Below are 20,841 nucleotides of genomic sequence, written 5' to 3' on the forward strand. Positions count from 1 at the left end.
TATTATATTTATAAATATATGAAGGCGACATGAACTGTGGATAATTTTATTTGTAAGTCATTTTATAGGTATGGTATATTATTCTTCTGGAATATATGTATTTATATCAACAACAACCGTTGTTAACTAGAAACTAATATTCCCATTACATATTTTAAAATTTAATATACGTTTTATTCCAGAGCCGCTTATATATCTGGGAATGAATAAACATAGTGATCTGACCCGGTTTAATAAATTGAACTTTCGGCGTCAGTTCAATCTACGCAATCGAATATATTGTATAATTTTTCAGATATTATCTCATGCCAGGATATAGGTGACATGTAATAACTTTCAGTTTTTGTTTGTATTAAAACGCCTGTAATCTACAATTGATATATGATATGTACATCGTACCTCTCTTGTATAGCCCTATATTAACAATGTATCTAAAATTCAAAACGGACGCTGTTTGAATGTATAAGCGAGATTATTTTTTCACAGAGTATTTTTTATTACATGGTACTTTTATTTAATTTCATATTTATTATTTCATAAACATTATATTCATTATTTCATAATGTATCATTTCGTTTTTGAAAAAGCTAACAAAGTTTTGATATAAGATTTGTACTACTATTAATATTATGATAAATAACAAACATTATTTGGTAATGTATATATATCTTAGATACGAAAAAGATAAAAATAATCTACATAGAATAGAAATTACGGCTATAATACAAAAAAACTGATCCACGCGGAAGATTTCTACTCTCAATATTATGATAAATAATAAACATTATATGTCAATGTATATATTTTATACATGGAAAAGATAAAAATAAACTAAATAGAATAGAAATAATGGCTATGATCCAGGCGGAAAAATTGTTTGCTACTGTCACTAACCTAAAGAAATGTGTACGGTATACTCACGTAAAAATGACTTGCGGAGCTCTTCATGTTATTTATGTCTACTAGTATATTGTTGTAATATACTACAGGGGTATACATAATACCTTAACACTCAACAGAACTAATTAGTTTCATGATGTAAAGTAGTCCTATGCTTTCTTGTGGGATTCGTAGATGTAATAGCGAAATTGCAGATATTATTGGGTTATACTACGTTAGTGACATTTAAAAATTGTTATTATTTAGTGGAATTATTGTATACTAATTTAAAGTAAGTATTTAGTTATAATTATTTACATCAACAAAATTATTAATGCGTAATTTGCATTTAATTAGGACTCGTGTTCTTCGTCTAGGTCTAATTCATATTCAATGAAAAATTTTAAAATATTCCACTGATTGAAGTAGATACTAACTATGACCATTAATTTACCTTTCGTATTAATCGAATCTTGAAATTTAATAATGACTCTGCTACACAGAAAGAAATATTCTTTTTAAAATATACCACTCATTCATTTAGCTTCCATTGATCCAATTTGCTTTTGTGGCTTAGATTTCCTGTTTCTCTTTGGTCCAACCATTGCGATGAATATTTCCGATTATCGGATACACCTTTCAACACAAGTGAAACACAATCCGATTTAGAATCCTCTATGTTGAATTATTTGTACTCCGACTCGTCGCGAGTGTTTTCTGTTTTCCCTCAGTAATACCTTGTACTAATACTCAGTAAGTTTATATGTAATGTTTATTCATTTTCTAATCTTTTTTATTCGATTTGATACAAGTTAATCATTTTGATTTTCTATTGAAGTAAAAAATGCTTTAGAGACGTTTTGTATTATGAAATGTTTCGGCAAATACCTATTAAAATCATATTGAGTCATTTGATTGTTTGAAATTGTTTTAGAATTAGATTATTTCTGAGAACTCTGAACTTTTCACAATTTATTATATTTTTTTCATCTCGCCATATTTTAGTGATAATTAATAGAAGTATAAAACGATACTACATATATTAAGTAGTGTGAGCAAACAGCGACGGCGACTTTATTTTATACTACATAATAAACGTAAAGGAATAACAATCTTCACAATATTTTTATCTTGGCTTATATGTCTCATACGGTAGAAATCGTTAAAAATAAACTGAAGAAAAAAATCATATACACTAATACATGATACAAACCTAGATCTTTAGTTTTCAGTCAGAATTATTCAAAATAGTTAATGAAAAACCAGCCAATGTGAATTAATTTGCTTATTTAATTATTGGATATTTTCATTAAATAAATACAAAAGTTTAGCTTTTCAAATAATTTCTAGACAACCTTGTATACTAAATAGGTCGTATTGACTTGCAAAACAGAATTAGATAGTTAAGAAGTGACTAGTTTCTAAAGTAAGATAAAGTTTTAAGCCATTGTTAAGTGATTTAAGTATCTCAACAATCTGTATTTTAAAATATACGAATAAAACAAAAATAATATCTATTATTTATTGTTATATTTAATATTATCTCATTTAAATACCACTTTTTAAAGGGGATTTTTAATGATAATAAAATCCAAATAATTTCTGTAGAATATTTTAGCCTCATCATTACTCTATGTTTGTAAGCAGGAAGTATTTTTCCTTTAATAAAAAAGAACTATGAAAACTTTTTTGTTATATTATACTGATTATTGGTAGCTCTTATTTAAACTTCGCTATAAAATTATTTATTTACGAATTAAAACAGCAAATAAAATACCGTTTTTGAAGTTGAACCTGTTTGAACGCTACTTTGAAGTGTTATCAAAAAGTAGGTTGATAATGCTCATGGAAACACTAGATACAATAGTCTTAGTCCATTTGCAATGACGACGAAAGGGGTTACTACGGTTATGACAGTATAATCTGTGATTCTCATGATGCTGTTTGTGTCTATCGCTATCATAGTTATCAGTTTCTTTTAATATATTATCTATTCATTTCCCATTCCAATAAAAAAAACATAATATTACTTTACATGAATTTTTATTTATTTCGGTACAGACTCCAGGAATCTTTGTAGTGTAACTCTTCAAATGAATATTTTAATTACATATCAGAGACAGAATAATTTATCCCCAAAGTAATTTTCAAACTTATTAAGAGGTTAGACAAAGAAAATTGAAGTCATTAAAATTGAGATTCTTTAAGATTTCTATTTGCAATACCTAATAACAGAGACTAAAGATTGCTTTTTAAAAATAATGTTTGCTATCCTTAAGTTGTTGTCCTACATTTTCGGGTTCTTTGTCTAAAATATATAACGACCCCATCTATAATTATATTTGTGAAGACATATTTATGTTATTATACATATATAACAAATAAATTCACTATCATCATTTCAAACCAACATCATCCTTGTAACGTTTTTCAGGTCATGTTCAATCTGCGTAATGAAGGCGCCTCGCTACATAACATTTCAGAACATGTGATTATGTAACAAACATGTGAACATTTTCGCAATCTGTCATGTCTATTTAAATAGAAATATTCAATGCGGCTGCACTTATTTATCTTATTCTTTATATTGTACTTATCACAACACGTTTAATAACATGAAATGAAAGACTTTATTGAAAAGAAAAATTCCATCTGAATAATTATTGACAGATGACGTACACTTGTTTAGTATTGTGGCGAATCTACTATCATCGTGCGGCAACACCGTTGCCTAGTTACGATGGGGCAAGAAGAATAACAAGCTTGTCATTCGAGACCGAATCACCTTTCTTGTATATATATTCATTGTAAATATTTTGTTAATATACATAATGTAAATAGCAATCATTGAACTTATCACTTCATCTCCTTTCCTGCTGCTGCTACATTACAAACACAAACATAAATAATAGCGGTAACAACATATACGCTAAATTGGTGACCCCGACGTTCCAGCACTGCAGCCATGGTGAAGTACCTACCTATTCCAGTCCAGATGTCCTTTTTCCGCCTTCATATCCATACCGGAGAACATACATCATCGCTTCAACTTCATCACCGATGATAGCACCGGCACTATTGACTGACCATTCTCGTATTACCCGTCGTATCTGCGGTTGCTTATTGAGAAACTACGACACGGACCAGTACGACGCAGTCAATACACTACGAGTTGGACTTCGATTCCCGGATGGACAACATTTTCAGTTACTCATTGTGTAAATTTGTATATTTTTCTATTTCTAAATTTTGATTTATTTTTCGTCTCGCAATGATCAATTCGGCACATTCAACGTAACCACATCATCTGCCCCGGAGGTACCTAAATATTTTTTTTTTTAATTACCTCCCTCCTGACCTGTACGGCATTACAGTTCACACAGGTTGAGATAACATGGCTGAGTCTATCACATTTAATTCATTATCAGTCATCTACCACCAAGCCATTAATCATGGGGGAAAAGAACAGTGATCAGCCGGGATGCTGTGAGTCCTGCTTATCTCCTACATGAGCCCTCACTACGATCCACACTTTCACTTCTATTTCCTTCCATTTTATCTGGAAGAAGAACAGAATGAGGATAAGCCGGGATGCTTGAGTCCTGCTCATCACTTACATGAGCCCTCACTACCATCCACCCTTCCTCTATTCCTTTCACTTCTTCATCATTTGCACTGATCTGAATTCGCCACCATTTCATACAATAAACGTGCTTTAACCACAAAACCATCGGTTACCAGGTCAGAAAGGAGAGTTTTATTTGATGATATTTTAGATTAATAGTTTCTCTTCTATTTCTTTCACCTTTTTCTCTCCGCGGGGGGGTGGTGTGGCGAATCTACTATCATCGTGCGGCAACACCGTTGCCTAGTTACGATGGGGCAAGAAGAATAACAAGCTTGTCATTCGAGACAGAATCACCTTTCTTGTATATATATTCATTGTAAATATTTTGTTAATATACATAATGTAAATAGCAATCATTGAACTTATCACTTCATCTCCTTTCCTGCTGCTGCTACATTACAAACACAAACATAAATAATAGCGGTAACAATATATACGCTAAAGTATTATTAATTGTTATAGGAAGTTATTTAATTTAATTTCACTGTAGTGTTGCAAATATATTAATATAAAATTAGATTATTTTCTTCTTTTACATAGTGGGGTATAAAACTTACAATATTAGTAGAATTTATGTGAACCACCTACATACCTACATATTAACAAGTAAGCACCAGTTATTGAAATTAGTTTTTTTAACAGTTTCATCATTACTTATATTTGTTTACTTACAAATGTAGAGATATGTTAGGTAGCATAGATGTGTATATGACATGTTAGAATGATTACAGAGACAGCGTCCAATAACCAAATAATATAAACCGACGTTATACCTAGTAACGGACCTTCACATTTAACATGACAATGTATAGATCAGTTCTCAGAAATTTCAGTTTATGAAACCGAATATTACGTATTAACATCCGAACAAAGGACAATAAATAGAGCACAAAATTAGACCAACACGAGTAAAGCTAGAATCTATATTTAAATATTACACATATATGTAATGATTCATTTAAATCGAGAGACATGTACATGCAGAAGAGCATGACTTTCATTTTTTATAGTTATATTTATATAAAAATATACCTATTTTTTTTGTAATTGTCAGATAATTTGATGGCCCACCTAATGGTAAGCTATAACCGTTACATATAGATATGAATTGCATTGCGGATATCATGTTATAAGGTGACAGCCGTATACCGCTCATGCGTTGCCATCTCAGAGAACAGAGATGTTATGGCGCTTATCCTGTTAATATTGTAGTTCTTCTAGCAACTACAATATATTGAATAAAAACAAATATAATAAAATGTATTATAATATTGATTATGTAATTAGAAACAACAAACAAGCTCATGTCCTGCCTAATAAAGTGCTAACCGTCACCTAATTACATTGTCCTAGTGAAATGTATATCTAAGTACATATAATCTAATAAAATTTCTAATGCCGAATATAAAGCTTAAATGAATAAAGTCAAGACTTTCTAGTACCTACCAGTGCTGCTTACACTGATGAAATAAATTGTCATAGAACTCGTTGACACTTGACCTTCTCGTGACATAGAGATAAATATAGAACTTAACACAGGGTAAATATTTTAGGATATAAAATCTTGGTTCTTTTGTATTTACGTTTCGTTTGAATTGTATTTTAATAATATAAATTGCTAGAAATTAATAACGATGAATTACCCATAGGTGCAGATATTGATATTTATTCGGTTCTTTGACGAACACCTCGGTCTTACCCGTAGTAAAGCAGTGCTGTCTGTCAGTCTGAGCTTTACTTGTAGTAAGTGTAGTATACATGGGAAAGAGAAGAAGGAATTATGTCGTCTCTAGTGCACAATGCTGGCGTCATGAAGATATTACGCTGCCCGTGAGGCAATTATAGGAAATCAAACAGAACAGTAAGATTGATGACAGAACTGTAAAAATACGGTGATTATTTTTGTAATGTAAGGATTATACCCGTATTAGTCTCATCCTAATATTTTAATGGTTAGAACTTTGTTTTTTGCATACAGTAGGTATTATTAAATAAACAGAAAAACCCTAGAGTACCTATCTATTAAATCTACTCAGTGGTATCAGATAACGATATATATTTGATAACTAAAAAAATGCATTGCATTGCTATAACATTATTACATAGATGATTAATTGAATGCAAGACAGGTTACTGCAATTTGATCGTTTCTAATGTAACTAACCGCTGTTAACTTGATATTTCAGATCACGAACGTGATAATCCTGTATCTGATTCAAAGTGAATAGACGTGCTTGTGCGCGACTGAATGCATCCGGCCCCGTGGGATCGTGACAGAAGTAATACGGGTTACAGACTCGTTAAAATGTTACCACGGTATTCGTCGAGATTTTTCGAAGCGTTCCAATTTGGCACACGCGTGATTTGCTTTTTGATTCGTTCGCCCACTTGAAGTACAGATTTAAATGACGAAAGTAATTGAAAATTGGCCGTACGTATATATATAATGTAGCTCATTGAAAAGGTGTATTTGGTTTTTCCAATTTTTAAAGGAATTAATTAATTTTGATGTACATATTTATTTTAGTTGTAGCATGCACTGAAGTTATATCCGTACTCTTCACTATTTAGGTTGTAGTATGTAGCATGTACTTACTATTACTTCACCACTTACAGTCGATCCGTGATCAAGATGTTTGTGACACCGTCGAAACAATAAAGTAGGGCTCAAAAGAACTGGTATCCGGAGCCGTAAAATATAATATATAAAAAATGGAACTTCATAAATAATATTATCATAGTAAATATCCCCTTTACATAATTATTCGTGGCTTTTCAATTCGTGTAGAATTGAAAAGAGCCACGGAAAAATGTAAAGCTGTGTTTCCGTCAGTATAAATATATATATTTATTTATTTCATTTTATTTTTTGGTCAAAGTTTATTCATTGGATGGTAGTCTGGGTTAATTTGTTTATAAAATGCTTAATTTGATTAATCATTGAAACAAAATAAACTTCATAAGTGTGAGCACTTTTCAATAGTTTTATTTTAAATTCTACCAATCATTTTGAAAGCAGATTTAGCACCAAAATAATAAGAATAAGCAAGACTTACTCCTTGCTATTTTAGGCAAATGTTGTTCAAAATTTTCGTAGATTTTGTGTGAATACAAATTGTCATATAACAAAATTCTGAACAGTAAATAAATAGTTATTTGAGTAACAAAATACTTCAGTCATAGTTATCAGAGCAAGGCGATTTGCTAAACTGCTAGACCACCCGGTCCATCCTGTGTATGTATGTTAACAGTAATTTTCCGCGTGTGTCTATATAATCAATAACATTGATTAATTGTTATTATATGACAAGCTTCACAAATTTGATAAACAACAAGAACTAATTGCTCATGATTAATTTTTGTTATTACTAAAATTATATAACATGTCATAAAATATAATTAATCAATGTTATTTATCAAGAACGCTACTTAATGTTTTATACCTGGCCAAATATTATTGAAATCGCAAGACTGATGACTAGTACCTACTGATATTGGGTAATTATTTAACTAGTATTTTCTTTTAATATTTTTTATGTAGAAAGATGAATATTAAAAAATAGACTTCATATGGAGTTTTTGGATTTATTGCCAATTATTTATCCCTCTTTGAATATACTTAAGGTAAAGACAAATAACCTCAGGCTGAGATAAAAATACGTAGACCAGTATAGAGGAAATAAAGGTTTTCAAAACTGCATTAGTAACTTACCCACTTATAAAATAATATATTTATTTGTAAGTAACAAAAGTGTCTGGACAATCGGGATAATCCTCCCATACATTTCCACCACTGTTACTCGTATAAGCCAGGATCTAACAAAATAAAAGATATAAATAACATTCTGCGTGTTTTATTTAGACATTTTATTTACAAATAAGAGTATTTTTAACCTGCCTTGCTTTGAAGACACAGATGTTATTCAATGAATTTAAATTAAAATATAGATTATAATATAAATCTAATAATAATATGTTAGGTCCTCATAAAACGTAATAAATAACTAGGCCATATTTCGAATACGAAAATATAAAGACTTAAACATTAATTTCATGTATCATAAAAAAAAGTTTTGGCAAGGTAACGGTACAACACTGTTTATTAATATTTTCGTTTCGAATTAAAAATGCTTATCATTACATTTTTTTTTTCATAAAACATTTACACAACTTACGGGTATGCAATAATTGAGAGTATATTTTAAAATAATTCATATTTGAAACCTACTCTGCGATCCCGAAATAGCAATTTACTATATTTAATTTAATTTAAAAGTAATACTGAAATATTATATAGCTTAAATAATTAATTAAGAAGTATTTAAATATTTGTATCCATCTGTAACTGCTTATTTTAATATAATGATACGGTATTGTCTAATAAATATTGATGCTGTTAGGCTAAATATATAAATTAAGAGTCCTAGGTAAAGTCAATCCAAGCTCCGGTTTACGTCTAATTCTATATCACTTTTTTATGTTATAACATATATTAGAAACAGTTAATTTTTTTTTATTTTAATACGTTCCTCCAATGATGTTACATTATACATAAGTCATCATGTCAGTTTAGATGTGCTAAAACCCTAAATATAATTAAGGTAATTACCGTAAGTATAACCAATTTAATGGTTAAAATTGTAGAAAATTGTCATATCATTTCGTATTTCCATGAAAAGTATATTTATATTTCATCCCACAAATAAATGAATACATCACATACACTGATAAATGAACACAGAAATCACGTTTGATAGGGAAAAATGGTAAAGGAAAACATTTTGCATCGACCCCAAATAATGGTATGAGGTCAGGGTCATATTATACATTGAAAAATATTACATTGATAGATCTTTTTATTACATGCTTTGTAGTAAGAATTACAGAGTACATCTGAGATATAAACGGTTAGTCTGAAGTCATTTTTCAGTCTCTTCATATTTTTATGTACTCATTTGATATTCTGATACTCGAATACAGTTGCGAGTGATTGTTATTTTGTTTTTTCCTGTTTTATTTGACTTTGAATGAGAGCATGATACTGACTTATGGAAAGGTAATCGTTACATAATTAAAATATAGTCCTACATATTTTAATTATGTAACGATTACCTTTCCATAAGTCAGTGTATTTCACTGTAAGAGCCATGGTACTTTATAGCTTGACGCCTTGATTTTCGGGAGGACTAAGATATATATGTCTCAGCATGTAGTAATTTCACAAATATGTATATGTAACATATAATAGTGAAATTACTACAGGCTGAGACTATATATGATATATATAATCAATGATAAGTTACTTGGCATCCACTTAGAATTATGAATTTGCCATTTAACTATCTATATATTATTATTTATAATTTACCTGTACCATATAAATCTAGATCGATTTGGATGAAGTTTTGTGTGTATATTTCAGTGGATTTTTGAATGGTTTGAAAATACAATCGGATCCAGTAGGTGACGCTATTGTTCAGGGGAGTTCTCGGCAGACGTCTCTGCCTGGTCCTCTGTATAATAAACAAAGTAACTATAATCCAGCTACATTCTTATTAGATAACTTTGTCATATTACTTTGATATGTATCTACTAATAATAACATGATATAAATATTTTATGTGATCTAGCTGTCATTCATAACATAATATTACATTACTTACGTCTGCGAGATATCGCTCGTCACATGTCTGGACGTATCATGTGACGAATTAGCATTTCAACAAGTCCAACCACTTATAGTTGCGGTTGTTATTTTGTACTAAAAGGATGAGCATGTTAATGATTGGTTACTAATTCTACTGGAATCTGTGCTGAGTGCATAGAATTTAATAGTGAAATGTGTAATATTATCGAGACAATCATAACTGGTGCAATAAACAACGAAACTTATGCTGTAGCACAATGCCTACATGCTTCTAATATATCCGACAATGATATAAAGCTAGTTTTAATAGTAGTTTAAGTATCTGATATAAATTGTATACTAATACTATACAATACTTTTTTTATTATAAATTGTAACTAGGTATCTATTTTCTTTTGATGGTCTCGAGGGTCTAGTGATTAAGCATAACTTTTTACTTTAGGTGGTAGCAGGTTCAATTCCTTGCATGATGCAAGCATTTATATTTTTATGCATATTATACCAGGCGAGTACCTGTCCATAATACAAACTCCTCTTATCTTGGGAGTAGTTGGGGGTGTGTATTATGAATGAATTTATATGGATTGTGAATGAATTTATATTATTGGTTATATTATTATTTGTCTTCATAGAATTTATAGTATACTAGCTATATCCTACGACTTAGTTTGCAGGTTTTTTTGAGATAAAAGATAGCCTATGTCTGTTCTCACAATTTAATCTTGTTTAATATAAAATTTCATTCGTTTTCTTTCAACCGTTTAGTCATAGAAAGCTAAAGATCAAACAAACAGACAGACATATTTTCGTAAACCTTAATATTGGTATGGATATACAACTATACAATTTATTTATATTTTTATTACCTTATTATAATTTACCTACAACAATTTATTTATATTATTTACAAAACATCAATAGGCTAGCCATATTAAATAATAGTGTCCAGTCTTTATAAAAGTTTATCTACTGTATCCCTTGTCAATTAAAGCTATGAATGTTGTATAAATAAAACATTCTGTACGTAATCACTCACCATGTTCCTGTAGATCAACCGTTGCTTTGGGCGCAGGTGCCTAACTTCTTTGGACTGGTAAAAAAGGAATAGAGAATACAGGACACAATCACACGTATCTGATATTGCATAAGAATATATTTATGTAAACCATACTGTAAATATTCTATAATTCTCTATTTATTTTTTTCAATTTTGAACCAGTGTCTAAATTAAGAAGAAATTAATAATAGCATTAGAATTGATAATTTACCTAATATATGTAAAATATGGCAATTTGAGGTTTTTTGAGGAACTTCATTAATATATGCTGACCACAATCATAAGTAATATATTATGAGTCCTAGCAGTATCCTACCCCATGCTCGTGAGATCGAGAGTTCAAATCTAGCCGACAAACAAAAGCAAAAGCTATGAGTAGCTATAGTTCAACTGAAAACGACTAACAATAAACTGGCACTGTTGCTTTGCTCAACGGACTGTCAAGAGTTTCTTGTTACATTCAATAGGGTTTATTCCCGCCGGTTTCATATAAGTATCAGGTATAGTAGACAGGAAATGTCGGTTCGAAACAAAATATTAGTCTATGTTATATAGGTATGTTAAAATAATAATTATATTTTGCCTATGTACACCCATTTATTATTATTTTATATATAAAAAGTAACTATTATTACCTACTCTATGTATTCAGTTTAGGAGAATTATTAAAACAACATCGAAAAGATAATTGTAACAATATATTTTTGTACAAAGTAGCATTATAATGTGGCAATAGGCACCACTATGAGTGCGAGTGACAAACTCGTACGGAATGCTGCGCTGCGTTTTAGCGCCTCTAGTTCACTCACGTCAGGGGTTTCATCCGAGTCAATCTCGTTGTATTGCATCTCCTCGAATTTTCCCGACAATGCTGAAACAAGATACTCGTTGTGAAATGCTGGCAGTTACCCAGTAGGTATTGTCGAAAGTATCAAGTTACACGGTACAGCCATTAACTTGCTGCGTAAAAGGTCAGAAATAGGTATTCCTTATGTTTCGTTTTATAAACTCTCTTAACCATTTGCGAAATCCTACACCGGGAAACGGTTTCTGAATCGATTTTCTTCTATAGTTACTTCGAACACTACTTATTGCCTACACTAGTAAATTGTACATTGCTAAGGGTACTAAAATACCTACTTTATAACATTCTTGCAAATCGTAGACTCGTATGGTAAAGTAGAAAAAACGAATTAACTGGTTTACGCGTGTAATGCAATTTCATGATTTTGCATATTTATACCATTATAATCCAATAACGTATAATAACTAGATATGAGTCACTACTCATGAGCAGATCATAATGACCTACTATTATCATACTGGCCAAATGGCTTGGTATTGTTTTATTTCGAGTTTTCTATCTCGCACTGAGACACATTTTTCTATAGTTAATTTATATAAATATTTAAGTCTTTTTAATATTATCTACTTATTAAAGTTTGGGAGTACTTTCGGTTGTATAACTAGATCTGGATATAAATTTTAATATAAATATAAATTTTAAAATAACATGCACCTTTAGATGTACAATTTCAAAGATTCGAAATTATGTGATACCGACGTATGTTTTCATTATTCATCAAATATGTACCTGAATTTGAACATTAAAACTCTTCAAATGCATCGAGACAAAAATTATACATAATAAATAATTAAATATATATTAAGTTTTAATTAGATACGATTATATCCATTCAAATATTTTGCCCCTATTTTGCATACTGCTTCTTCCGTTGAAAAAGAAAGCAAATACTGAAACATTGAAAATAGGTAATATTTTACACGCCATTTACTTCAGTGCTAGCTTTTATTTTCCGTTTTCATGCTATAAGAGTAATTAGCAAAGTACCTGTACATTGTACGACAACATTTTTTATTATTTTTTTGAATTTATTTTTCAGAATTAATAAAAAGATAATTATGTTATAAGGACATTGTTTAATAGTTTCTGTAATATTTTAAAGGAAAAAGTGGTAAATTTGGTCAACATAATATATCGTTATCTAATATATTTATTGTTCTTGTCTTTTATCAGTAAGGAGTTGTGAAATTATACAGTCTTGGATTTAAGAACATTTAAATAAGTTATACAAAAAGCGGATTATTATTACATTAAATATTTATTAAATATAGACAATATTTTAGTTAATCATAAAAAAAAGTGTAGTTTGTACTGAACTAACAATTCAATACTGAAGTAACAATGTGTTTATAAATCGCATGCGCTTGCCTCAAAGCCTTTGATTAGTGTAAACCCAACAGTAGGGACAATTCAAATAAAACAATCCAGTGGTAAATAAAGCCTCCAAAAAATTTCTAACATTTCATTTTTCCGAATCAGATGAGCATTTATTGAGTTATATTATATACCTTGAGAACTAGAATAGTAAAAAATAGTTTAATAAATATTGTATAATCTAAGCTCGTCTTCTGCTGAATCGAATTCAAATTCCATTATTCGGAATTTTACATTAATTAATATTTAAAAAATTCTATAGAAATAAAAATGAAAAGAAAATCTATGCTTAAATTACTACTACTCTATAATACTTACAATACAATTTGATGGTACCATCGGTGTCACCGAGAGAATTTTTCGATATACAGCTGTAGGTGCCGAAAGTTGTTCGGCCAACTTTCTTTATTTTTAGCTTCATGTCTACTTCGTAACCCCTTTCAATAGCTGCTATCTCGAACCTTTTGTCCGCTACATGAAAAGAACATAATTAAATATAAAATGAATTTTATCTTCATCACTATTTAACAAGTTTATTTATATATATAAACTTATACTCCAATTTCTATAATAAATATACTTTGGGCTATCTGGATGCACGGCAATATTAAGAAACACAGCGTAGTTAAGGAAGTTGCATGACATATACATTTTGTTGTCGTCGAAGTTAGTAAAGGATACCAGTAATAAGGATTACTATGTTGGTACATATTGTATTTAATGATGCCAAAATATTTGAGGCATTAATTATCGTTTGCTTAGCAATAAATTGATTTGGAATTTGGAAACAATAAAAATATATGCGGAACTTACACTGTGATATGATTTGATCATTTATCGTCCAATAATTAATAGATCTAGGAAAAGCTTCAGAATGACAATCGAGATGCACGGTGTCGCCCTCTTTCGCCCCAACAAGTTGGTTCTGTATAGTCATTATTGGGGGAACTGGAACAAAGGAAATCGTGGTTGAATAACGGCAGGAGATTTAATGTAATACCTTTAATAATACAAGTTTCCCTTCATTAACATGTAGAGGGGAATTTATGTCAACGTTGAAGTGGTTTGTTTGTAAAATATAGATAATTAATTGTTTCAATATTTCAAAATAATACAAAACTATTTTTAATTTTCCTAAGTATAATAATGTAATGAACTATTAACACACCCCAGCGTCGCTCGGGTGTTCGTAAATTATGTATAGTTATAATAATAATATCCCTAAAAAATCATTTTGCGCCCTCTAGTCCCAAGTCAAGCAGAACTTCTGTTGTAACTAATATAGATAATTGATATAAATACTTATTTTTTTTTAAATACATAGCAAATACCCAAACTGATACAAACAATAACATACTATTTGCACCGTGCGAAGAATCGAACCCGTGACCGTCGGAAGTAATGCAGAAATAAATGGTTTCTTCGTCAATTAATTATGAAATAAAAATTATACAATAATAATATAATACAACAATAATTTCAGCCTAGACATGGTACGAAAAAGTATCTGGATATTTAATAGCATGTTCACAGTAGCTATGTGTCTTCCCTGCTTACTTTGTGATAGTATTTAGAGGCAAAGATAAGGTAGAGTGGAAAATACTCACTCATTTTGAATAAGCTGACACAAGGACGCAGAATAAATTGTTTTGTATTGTTTTTATAATTTTTCTTATTGAATTAAGCAAACAAAGGAAATTAATTTATGTTTCCTATATATTATGCAATACACATAGAATGTTTAGTATATATACCTACACATTTCTTATAGAAATTATAATAATTTAACCTTTATCTATTCGTTTTATATGTTTGACCTGTCTGGATATAAAAATAGTTTAAGTATCTAATCTGTATCAGGATTATTTTCAATTGATTTTCTCTGCGATAGATTCATATTAAGTTAATTATAATTATTTATGTATAGACATAATAAACGCCGAGATAAATTGATTTCTGAAATGAGTCAAAAATAATTGCAATGTACGTGAAATTTTATTGTACAGAAAACACTTGAACTACGTAATTGGACGATGGACAACAAAGGAAATAATTGGAGGCTCAAATGAATAAATTATTGAATATAATTGGTGTTAGATACATGTTATTATACAATGTCTAGTGTTGCTTAAAAATTAACTAAATATCTATGTATAGATGTCTGATCGTCATACGACGGCGTAACGACTATTATAATTAAGTTAGAACTATAGTGTAGAGGACTTTATATTCCAAAATAAATTAGTATATGGTTGAATACTCGTAACTACCTATACCATTATTTATTGGAGAGGCCCACAATATTTTTTAATATCGTAAAAATTATTCTAATGAAGTTATGTTACAAAAATTTTAAATTATATTGAATTGTAAATTCTTCTGTAAAGCAGGCATGAATTTAAAATTTTATCATCAATATCATCAAAATTCGACATGTAGGAGATAGTGTTATAAATTTTGCACAGCATTACTGGTAAAAATATGAATTAATGATTTTAATTCTGACTTTAACTTTGATATTGTGATAGAAAGAAAGAATTGTTAGAGAGAGATAAAGAATAAACAAGAATATATGTTTAGCTGGATGTAAAAAGATGTACAAGTGGAGTAAAATAGTTAACTAAGATAAACTTAATATGGGTCGGTGAATTCTTGATACAGTGTACAGCGTGGCTGTAGTGAACTACAAGAGCGCTGGCACTACGTTAGCCCCAATATCAGATGTTATAGTGTGTTTATGTTTCTTGTTAATGTTTCGAGTATATAATAACTAAATATCGTTAGTCTTAAAGCAAAACAAAGAAAGACAGGGATAATATTCATAAATAATACCAAAGAAGTAAATTACATAATTTTATCATATGTTTTAAGACCTTCATTAATTTAATGTCAAAATTTGAATAATATTTTAGAATTCAACTATGTTTCTTTGTGTATGTGGTTTAGTTTACTGAGTATCAGAATATCTGCTAAGTAGCCTTTTTATGATTAACACTACATTAATGTTACTTTTAATGTACCATAAAAAGATTTCGTACACGTTCAGTATTATAATATCATGACTTCTACGTCTTACTTTCTTAATACGAATTGAAGAGTTTTGGCCTGGATATAGAGTAGAAGCGAGGTACGCCGCAATCTCTGACTTAATTACATAGCTTCTCTTAGTCATGACACTAATCGTCAGGTGTTTGTTAATTAGTTTGGCCTTTTCATAAAAACTGAATTACTGTTTCAGCATAAACGACAAGAAGCATTTGAAACGTAAGACAGTTACCTAAAAGTAATTTATTTAAGTAAGATTTATACAGTTTCCGACCAGTTGAAACATTTGCAAGATAAACTTTGAAGATAAAAAAACTTTTCGTACTTGTAAGTAGCTTTTGGGTTTGTAACTGGATGGATGCCAGAGATGGATATTTCTATAATATATTAAGTGCATCATTTCCGAATAATTTGAAATAGTCATATACTTTAAATAGTCAGTATACTTTAAATTTTAAATTCACATTATTTACAACTGTTTACATAGATAATATTAGTTAAAACACAACTTTAATGCTTGAAACGTAGTTATAAATGTCATAATATGTTTTTAAAATAAAAGTCGATACTACGTATGGCAGGGTTTATTGTTGCCCTTAACAAACCTGCTAAGCAGTAAATATGAACAATGATCATTGCTATATATAATTTTTATAATTTTAATGGTAGTCGTAATTGCTTAAGTCTATAATTAATAATTTTGAAAATTCTAACTTACTTTAGACGAGATTTGAATATGTCAAGAATCTCTAAGGATTAAAAAACTCTACAATGCTACACAGAAAAAGTCTTCCGCCGTTATCGTTAGTTAAAAGTTAAGTCAAAATATCTCAGCAACTCCTAATAATTACATAAGATTCTATAATATAGATAAACAAATAGATACTAAAATAATAATTAAGTCTTTACGTTAAATCTCTTTGAAAAATGTGAATAACTTTATATTAAAATCTCATAGTAGGTTTCTAGTACAGGGTTAATAGTAATTGGACTAGAAATTCGAGATTTGAATTAGAGTTAGTAATTAATATAAATTTGTAATAACATTACACAGTTTGGAGAGACTGAGAAGTTTACTTTGTAGAACTTAGGTACTAAAACGGTATCAAATAGTTCCTATATACTTGTTATACCTCAAATTCTAACGGTCTTATTACAAAAAATCTATTAAAACTCGGACGAAACGTGGTCTAAATGGTCGAGGTTTAAACCATTCCTAAAGTTAATACTTGGAATAAACCTAACATTATTACGAATCCAGATCTAACAGAGGACTACTTAGTACTACAGTTAAATCGTTCATTATGTATTCCATACAGAAATCAGTCACTCATGTCTGTCAGCGTACAATTACGTTCCGTTTTACCAGAAAACTGAAAAGATCAAAAATAATATTACTTCAAAGAAAAATGTATAAACTAAAAATAAATTTATTTATATTTATCTATGTCTTCATTATAACTATTTCATTAATATATAATATTTATTAATGTACTATTAGGCTGAAAATCAGTTTTAAATTACAAGTAGGAGTCCTATACGGAGAAAAGGAACGGCGAGATATTTTTATTGGATCGATTCGAATGGTGACTATTTCAAAGTCAAATGAGTGAAAAAATAACAAATAACGTCTTTTATATATTTTTATTGTCGTAAAATTTGCTTTAAATATTTTTAGTTAATATATTTTTAATTTAGTTAAAATATTTTTCCAAAAACTACAACTTACAATAGAATTTGTAAAATGGAGTTTGACTTTTTGCATTTAGACCACTGTTAAACTAGGGGCATCGCAGGTCTAACTTTAGACCATAGACGAATCACGATTTAGAGATAAACTTCATTTTGTAATAAGGAATACATTGGTGAATGGTTTATTACTAGTGCTAAACCAGGTTTATCTTTTTGTAATAAGGCCGTAAGGGTTTACATTATAGTTTCAGTCATAACGTAGAAAGAAAAGAAATTTCTTATGAATGTATGAATGTATATACACATACATAGCAAGGTCTATAATGTCTGTAACGAACGAGACCGAAATTGAGATTAGTTAGAGTGTATTCTGTGGTGTGGTCAGTTTATTTTATTTTGTTTGTTCTGGCAAAAGATTATTTTAAACTTTTTGTACAAAACATTAATATATCGATTTCTACGCAATATACCTACGTAGCTGATACGATGAGGTATGAGGTGGCTACATTTATAATGCTGGATGACTTGTGAGATTAATTCTGAGAAGGATACTAATTACATGTATGTTTAATTTAGTAAGTAATTTCCACACAGTAGGTAAATGCAACAAGCAGTAAAGTAACTTCATAGCGCTTGGAGCAACACGAGCGGCTTCGGCACAGAGGACTACATATACACATGTATATTGAGCACTGCCTGATAAGCTTTTACTCTGTCTATATGTAATATACTGGGGTTCCGTGTTTGTCTGCGTAGGAACGGTTGAGCCTGTTGATTCAAACGATTGAGCAAATAAATTGAAATCGGCGTTTAGACTATAGTATAAAATCATAAAAAAAATATTACATAAGAAATTCTAAGGTCCATTCAGTAGTTAAGTACGTTAGTACTTTGTTTATTTATTTACTGTATTGGTACGTTCATATATTTTATATTACTAGTAATGTAAGAAGCTAATTATGTATTTAATCACAATACTGGATGTATTGTGTTTAAATGCATGTATTATAATCGTGTGCATGTATTACATATATTTAGTATGTATTATAACCCGTAATTTTAACTTGTTAAACAAACGTAATATATCTTGTAATGTAAATGTAAAACCGATATCCATGTCCATAGATGAAGGTAAGTATGAGACGACTTAGTATTGTATGAGTTCACGGGTGCCGAGTCCATCGTGTGGCAGAGAGAGTAACTCCGAGTAGTTCCCGGGTCTTATGACACTCGCTCGTTCTCTCTTTCTGCCCAGCGTATCTGATAGGAGCCTGCTCTAATGCAGCTTAGATACACCTTGTAGTATAAAACCCACTGCAGTTTACGAAGCTCTAGTTCATTTAACAGATTGTAGAGAGATTTCGCTGGTATACCTCTCGCTTCTACTTATCCCACTGGATGTAAATTATCCACATAGCCATTACTCATTAATTCGTTTATTAATTCGTAATATATATTTGCTTTTATTTCTTGGTCTTTAGGTATATTTATTTCCCATGGTATAGTGAGCTCTACCAGTATTACACATTTAGTTTTTTTAATATAGGAATATGTCTGGTGTGCATGATAAAACATCTACGTCCATTGGGATTTTATCATGCCTTTGATACGTACCTAGGATCGAGATTGACTTGTTTTGAGTAGAGCTGTATTTTATAAACTTAATTTGTCTTTTACTTGTCAATCCTATTTGGGCTCTAGGTACTGAAAAATAGCCTTTCTCGATTCTAGGTAGTATTATAATATATAAACTTAAATGAGGAAAATAAAAGAAAGCCTTTGTTACTGAAACTATGTAACTACTAAATAGTTGAAAAACTATCATATCCATCATTGATAACAACTGAAACCAATAAAAAGCAGAGCAGATTTCACTTTGTAAACTGAACCAATATTTGATGTGGAAATTGAACAAGCAACATTTGTATGCGAATATTTAGGTCCGGCTTATATAGGCATACATACTTAAAAATAGCTTCAAAAAAGGATAATACAAATCTAGTAGCGCTCAAATGTATAAATATCACATTACGACTATATGTTTTTAAACACGTGTTATATCGTAATTGAGTGCAATAAATGTTACCATACCAACAGAAATAACGAGAGAAAATAGAATTTCCTTATTTATTTACCAAGAAGCGTTAAACTTTTTAAATACATAAGTTACTTGAATGCACTTTAATTATTTCGAATTAAGTAATGATTAGTAAATTTACACATACAACAACTAGAATAATACATACATTCATTAAATATAGAAATAAAAATTATTGTTAATATAAAACAATTGTCTGGTAAACGTTTAATTTAGTTATGCATTATTCTGTAATCTATATTTTATTTATTGTCTTTGCATATACTTACTGCATGTTCTTTATATCTTTTAAAAAAATTGATATTAGGAAAAGCACTTTTAACTAATTGCAGTAGAGTTTTTATTAAAATATAGTAGTAAATAGCAATCGAGCGGTAATACTAAAAACCTTGCCATAACACATTTTCTATTAGCACGGGAGGTAAGTTTCTTGTTTTTACTATTGATTTGTTCAATATACCAAATTCTGATATATATATATATATATTTTAATGAATATATTTTATTATTTTATATTGTAGAGCTGTATTTCGTTTTGAAAGATGTGGTACGATAA

General features: G+C 29.6%; 1 protein-coding gene across 1 annotated transcript in view; it reads right to left on the bottom strand.

Moving 5' to 3' along the window:
* Window positions 1-11,930: 11,930 nt before the first annotated feature.
* The window catches only part of LOC131847947 (lachesin-like), a 34,430-nt gene continuing 25,519 nt past the window's right edge, over window positions 11,931-20,841 (bottom strand). Inside the window, exons 6-8 of the mRNA XM_059197676.1 lie at window positions 14,264-14,398; window positions 13,769-13,921; window positions 11,931-12,082 (exon numbers count right to left, since the gene is read on the bottom strand). Coding sequence (XP_059053659.1) covers window positions 11,931-12,082; window positions 13,769-13,921; window positions 14,264-14,398 — 440 coding nt within the window. The remainder of the gene's footprint in view (window positions 12,083-13,768; window positions 13,922-14,263; window positions 14,399-20,841) is intronic.

The sequence above is a fragment of the Achroia grisella genome, unplaced genomic scaffold (genome assembly GCF_030625045.1).
Source record: "Achroia grisella isolate CSIRO2021 unplaced genomic scaffold, CSIRO_AGI_Agris_v1 utg544, whole genome shotgun sequence".
In the NCBI taxonomy this organism is placed as follows: Eukaryota; Metazoa; Arthropoda; class Insecta; order Lepidoptera; family Pyralidae; genus Achroia; species Achroia grisella.